We start from the raw sequence: 6,000 nt of genomic DNA, 5'->3' as shown, positions 1-6,000 counted from the left end.
CTGCATGAAATGATGTTTGCTGAGCAGAACGAAGGGGCCAACGCGCCCCCTCCCAACAAACACTGGAAATAAATCATCTTTAGACTCACACCTGTGTGGAAGTTATTTATGTTTGTGAGTTTTTATGAAGGATTCTGCAGAAACTGTTTAAAATAAATTTAAAATATTGTTCTTATTCAGTAAAGTGACTCATACTTTAACATAAAAAAGTTTTTGCCCTTAACCAAATATAAATATTTAGTAAAAAAATACCTTCATATGACAGGCACCAAACCTGTAAGTCTTTGTCGCCATCTTGTGTTTTTTTGTGGAACTGCATCTGATAAAAGAAACGAACTTTATTTATTTAATGTATTTTCTGCTTTAAATAAACAAAATCTAACCCCACGTGAACAAAATTTAAATGTTTTTTAAATAATTTTAAACTAGCATCTAAATAAAAGATAGTAAGAAATTGAAAAAGTTCAACGAGGAAAATTCACTGTAAACAGATGATTTTTTTTATTTGGCTAAATGATCATCAACTGTTTTAGTGATTTTTTTTTAAAGAAAAAATATTTTAAATTATTAGAATTATTTTATTTTTATTTTATTTATCTTGTCTTTATTTTGTCAATACATAAAAATGCATTTCTATATATTGTATGTTTATTAAATACTGTTAAATGATTAAGCTGAAGTTCCCAGCACGGCCAGCAGAGGGCGCACAGCTCAGACCGTACCATATAGCCCTGCGGCGGGGGTCCGACGGACCGAACCAAACTGACGGTTTGTATTACTGAGTTAAATATGAGACCAGAGAGGGACAAAGTCACTATTAAAAGAGCGCATGCGTCGTCTTTAAATTTAACAGATCCTCTAAAATATTTAATATTTTCTAAATATTCAGAATTTTTAGCCTTCATGTAAAACTGAAAAAAGGCAGAGAAGGGAATAAAACATTTAAAAAAAGCAAAGAAAGATTGAACGTGAGCTTGGCTTTGCTGCCACCTGCTGGTGAAAAGAGCACCTTGCAGGTGGCTAAAATGCCGCGAGCTTTCTTCTTTTTCTCTCTTCCTCTTTTTTTACGCATTTATTATTTTCTGTAAATGGTATTAAGTGTAAGAAAAAAATGTAATCTTTAGTTGATTATATATTTTGCATTTAATCATCGTTAAAACGAAGGTAAATTACATTTTCCGCGCGGAGTTTTAGGTCGGAAGCAGCTGATTTCTTTGGTGCTTTTGTGCTGTTTTTCAAAATAAAACGATTTAAGAGCACCAGTCTAACAAGTCGGAGAGAGTGACGATTCTTCTGAACTATTTACACTTTTTTAAACTGATTTTTAATGTCATTGTCTGGACATGCGCACTGACGTCCGCGACAGAAAGAAAACGTTTTTTTTTTTTATTATTATTGTAAAATAAAAGTATTGAGGAGAATAAACATTTAAATGTTCTGTCTCCTCTCTTAATTTTACAAAAGAAATAAAAGATGTGAAGTTAAAGAGAATTCTTCTGTTTACCTGTCAGGTTTAGATGAGCAGGTGAGTCATTTAGATTTACCTGAGTAAACAGTCAAATTATTTCAATTAAAGGTGTGAAGAAGACGCTCAGAGTTTCATCACAAGAACTGAAGATGTTTTCATGTTTCACTCAAAGACAGAATTGATCCTCCAGATGAAGGACAAGAACCTCCAGTTTCTGAAGAAAAGGAGGTTTGGTAAATGACGCACGCGCCCCCTGAAGCCACGAGCATGAGCTCATCTCAGGTAAAAGAGCGCGAGGCTGCAGTTCAGGTCAGAACGGAACAGCATCTCCCACCTGAGGTCCGCACGCGCCCAGGTAAGAAGGGTTTTTTTGTCATTTTTAAATAGAAATTTAAAGAAAAAATGTCACTTTAATACTTATGTTGATAAATTGTGAAATAAATAAAAGATTAAGATGATTTTTATTATTATTAATATATTTTTTTGTTTAGATATTAGAGAAGTTTTAAACAAAAGATCATTTAAGGTCAAATGTGTTTATCTGAAAATAAAAAAAATAAAAAATCTGCAGTTTTTTATCCTAATTTGGCCACAAAACATTTTAGAAAATCTAAATATGTGAAACATATCGACCTCTTAGAAAAGTGAAGATTCTTTAAATAGAATTTTTTACATCTTTGAGGAAACAGTGAGGATGAGACGAACCAAAACAAACGTTAAAACATCCAAAGATTAACAGAATTAATGTTTTATTTGTTTATTTAATTCCTGAGAAGTGTTCTGGTCTTTAGTGGTTTAACATTTTTAAAGATGCTCAAACTGGTTTCACCGGTTTCTCCTGCATCTCAAATAAACAAGTTTGCTTTAAAGGAGTCCTCATGTCAACAAGTTCAGAATAAAAAAACTTAAGAAAATAAACTTAAAAACATCATTTTAGTCCTTTTTGTGATTAAAAATCTCTGAGCACAAACAGGTGAGCTCAGATTCTAACCTGCGGGTGAGATTCAAGGGAAAAAGAACATTTAAACAACAATATGAAAGAATATTTATTATTCAACCTTTAGAAACAGGTAAAATCAAGTAAATCTACATGAAAGTGGAAAAACAACCCACCCGGGAGGGGCCGGTCTCTGAATCTGAAGAATGCAACGAAACTAGATTTAAATTCTTCACTGAAAAAACCCAAACGGAGGAAGACTAAAGTTGTTTTTAGCTGAAATGTAAATTTATTTATTTTTTCTGGATATTATCAAAATAAAATGGAATTTTGTGATAAAAAATATTCAGATTATGTGATGATTTTTCACTTAAAACATTTTTTCTATATTTTCTGATTTATTTTCTAAGTATTTAAGTGGGTTTTAATTATTAAAAAATTTTTTAGCCAAAATCTAAAAACTTGTGTTGTTTTCAGGACATATTTTCTGTATTAGATTGTTAGAAATATGAACAACTTTGAGCTTCTGTTCATTTTTAGAGAATTTCTTTACCTTTTTATTAATCTTAGATTTTTTTAATTAGTCCAAAAACCCTTTAAAATGTTTTTTTTAATCCTGAATCTTTCATCTGAACTCTCACTTAAGTGTTTTATTTAATTTATTTGAGCCTTCAAGATCAATTTAATCCTATCTGATCATCTTCAAGTCCTAAAAGTAAAAGTCTTTTCCACAGGATCGACTAAAAGGCATAAACTGACCTGACTTTTCAAAATAAAAGCACAGGAGATCAGAATCAAACTGTCAATCGAAGCTCCTCCTCCTCTCCTCACCTGAAGCAGTGATGTCATCCACCTACCTGTACCTGTACCTGCTCCTGCTGCTGCCCCCCCTGAGCTCGCCTCAGAGCTTCCACTGGGGCTCCTGCCACTCGCCGCAGGTCCAGGAGGACTTCAGACTTGACCAGGTAAGGCGGCAGAAGCACACCTGTGCGCCCCCACAGGTTAACGTGTTCCTGTCTGTCTACAGTACCTGGGCAGGTGGTACCTGATCCAGAAGATGCCCGCCTTCTTCGCACCGGGAAAGTGCATCAGCGCCAACTACAGCCTGAGCGAGGAGGGCGGCCTGCAGGTGCTGACGTCCCAGTCGTAGTGAGTGACGAGAAGAACCGATTTGATTATTTTACACCTTGAATTTTGACTTCCATGAAGCGAGCAGGAGCGGATGACATCATCATCAAATATGTTTCAGAAATCATCCGGACAAAACGGATCAAATCCCAGCCAGAAAGACCGAGTGGATCCATCAGGTTTCAAAGTGGATCCAGAATGAGTTCGTCTGCAGTTTCTGTGGCGACCCACCTGAGATCGCCCAGTGGGTTAGCTCGCTACGCTAGCCAGCCTCCTGGTGGACAGAGGAGCTCGCTAGCTCACAACCATTGACTGTAAAAAATTATATACAGTCGACGCTCACAACAGTGAAGCTTGCTAGCTCGCTACTGAGGAGTTTGCTATCTTGCTACAGATTAGCTTGCTAGCTATGTACAGATGAGTTTGCTAGCTCGCTACAGAGGAGTTTGCTAGCTAGCTACAGATTAGTTTGCTAGCTAGCTACAGATTAGTTTGCTAACTCGCAACAGAGGAGTTTGCTAGCTTGCTACAGATTAGCTTGCTAGCTAGGTACAGATAAGTTTGCTAGCTCGCTACAGAGGAGTTTGGTAGCTTGCTACAGATGAGTTTGCTAGCTCGCTACAGATGAGTTTGCTAGCTTGCTACAGATGAGTTTGCTAGCTCGCTACAGATGAGTTTGCTAGCTTGCTACAGATGAGTTTGCTAGTTCGCTACAGAGGAGTTTGCTAGCTTGCTAAAAAGGAGCGTGCTAGCTCGCTACAGAGCAGCTTGCTAGCTCGCTACAGATGAGATGCTAGCTAGCTACAGATGAGTTTGCTAGCTCGCTACTGAGGATCTTGCTAGCTTGCTACAGATTAGCTTGCTAGCTTGCTACAGATGAGTTTGCTATTTCGCTACAGAGGAGCATGCTAGCTTGCTACAGAGGAGCTTGCTAGCTCTCTACAGATGAGTTTGCTACCTTGCTAAAAAGGAGTGTGCTAGCTAGCTACAGATGAGTTTGCTAGCTCGCTACAGAGGAGTTTGCTACCTTGCTAAAAAGGAGCATGCTAGCTCGCTACAGATGAGTTTGCTACCTTGCTAAAAAGGAGCGTGCTAGCTAGTTACAGATTAGTTTGCTAGGTCGCTACAGAGGAGTTTGCTGGCACACTTCGCTGTCCATCGGGCGGCTGGCTAGCTTAGCGAGCTAATCCACTGAGTGTCCACTTAAGTCAATTTGTGACCCACATTTTCTGACCACTTTGGAACCATATGGACCCATTTGGCCTTGCTGGCCGGGACGTTCTCTCGTGAACTCTTTGATCTTTTCTCCTTTCCTCCAGCTGGGACAGGAAGTGGGTTGTGGAGGGAGAAGCTGTGATTCTGGACAGAAACCAGCCGGCCAAACTCTCGCTGAACTTCTTCTACAGTGAGTAAACCTTCAGGTTTCTCGTCTCTGCTGAGTCTCCGCTCACTTCCTGTCCCGTTGATCTCCCCAGTCGCCCCCCTCAGCCCCACCTGGGTTCTGTCCACCGACTACGACAGCTACTCGGTGGTGTACTCCTGCACCGACGTGCTGGGCGTCTTCCACCTGGACTACGGCTGGATCCTGTCGCGCTCGGCCTCGCTGCCTCCGGACGTCCTGCATCGCGGCGAGGAGCTGCTGCGCCACCTGGGGGTCGACGCCTCCAAGATGCAGGAGGTGGAGCAGGACTGTGAGGAGGAGGGGAGCATCACCTTCAGCCAATCAGGGCTCTCCATGACTTAGGGATTTGAAGGATCAAAACCTTCCGCTGTTTGAAAGCAGATTTCTTATTTTTTTATTGTTTTTATTTTCATCTGTAGCGATAAACTTAAAGCATCGTCTGTTTTCACTTTAGTGACATATTTTATTTCTGACTCTAATTTTACTCATAACGGTTTAAATTCTTCTTTTCATGTTGTTATTTTGGAATAAATTCTCATCTTCACAAAAAGGAAGTTTTTTTTCTTTCTGGTGCAATTCTTTTTCTGACCAGCAGATGGCGCCAAGATGTTCATAAAAGCAGGCGAATTTAAACCCTAAAATCAGTTTGATTCCAGCATAAACTCCTTCAAAATATGAACTTTAAATCATCCATCAAATAATTTGATTAATAAATTCAAAAAGATAAAACAAAACTTCAAAAAATTAACCGAAAATGTCTTTAAAATCTAATTTAAAAAAAGTCAAAAAGAAGAGAAAGAAGCCAGAAGAAACAAAAAAAACAACATTCTCCAACATCCAAATCACAGGAGAACCAGAACGATTTCAAACCATCGACCGATTTGTTCAAATCCTCTGAAGTTGCAGGAGATGTAGGTCGACCATCCGGAGGTCAGAGGTCAAGCAGGTCTAAGGTTTCATCCTCACATCCATCCAGATGTTTTCAGATCCGTCCTTCTGAAAGAACAAAATGATGAAATGACATAAAGATCATAACAAAGGAAACAAACCAAAAAGAAGTTCATA

General features: G+C 38.6%; 1 protein-coding gene across 4 annotated transcripts; it reads left to right on the top strand.

The window, feature by feature from the left end:
• The first annotated feature begins 571 nt into the window (after positions 1–571).
• Positions 572–5,489, top strand: LOC112151546 (apolipoprotein D). 4 transcript variants are annotated; one of them, XM_024280524.2, is made up of 5 exons: positions 572–1,823; positions 3,246–3,370; positions 3,433–3,554; positions 4,853–4,938; positions 5,009–5,489. In XM_024280524.2, the coding sequence occupies exons 1-5, from the start codon at positions 1,706–1,708 to the stop codon at positions 5,275–5,277; spliced, it is 720 nt and encodes a 239-aa protein (XP_024136292.1). In that variant the 5' UTR covers positions 572–1,705; the 3' UTR covers positions 5,278–5,489. The 4 variants fall into 4 exon arrangements, with proteins under 4 accessions (XP_024136292.1, XP_024136291.1, XP_024136293.1 ...); XM_024280523.2 differs by having other exon boundaries at positions 3,243–3,370; XM_024280525.1 differs by having other exon boundaries at positions 1,687–1,823; positions 3,140–3,370.
• Positions 5,490–6,000: the final 511 nt, after the last annotated feature.

This window comes from Oryzias melastigma, linkage group LG20, assembly GCF_002922805.2.
Source record: "Oryzias melastigma strain HK-1 linkage group LG20, ASM292280v2, whole genome shotgun sequence".
NCBI classification, from domain to species: Eukaryota; Metazoa; Chordata; class Actinopteri; order Beloniformes; family Adrianichthyidae; genus Oryzias; species Oryzias melastigma.
The sequence above is the reverse complement of the archived record's forward strand: the minus strand, read 5'-3'. Positions and strand labels throughout refer to the sequence as shown.

Bases quoted from the DNA above. Each gene is read 5' to 3' on its own strand.
- LOC112151546 (XM_024280523.2), top strand. From the start codon at position 1,706: ATGACGCACGCGCCCCCTGAAGCCACGAGCATGAGCTCATCTCAGGTA. The intron at 1,824-3,242 runs GTAAGAAGGGTT...CCTCACCTGAAG, and splicing joins TGAGGTCCGCACGCGCCCAG to CAGTGATGTCATCCACCTAC. The intron at 4,939-5,008 runs GTGAGTAAACCT...TGATCTCCCCAG, and splicing joins CTCGCTGAACTTCTTCTACA to TCGCCCCCCTCAGCCCCACC.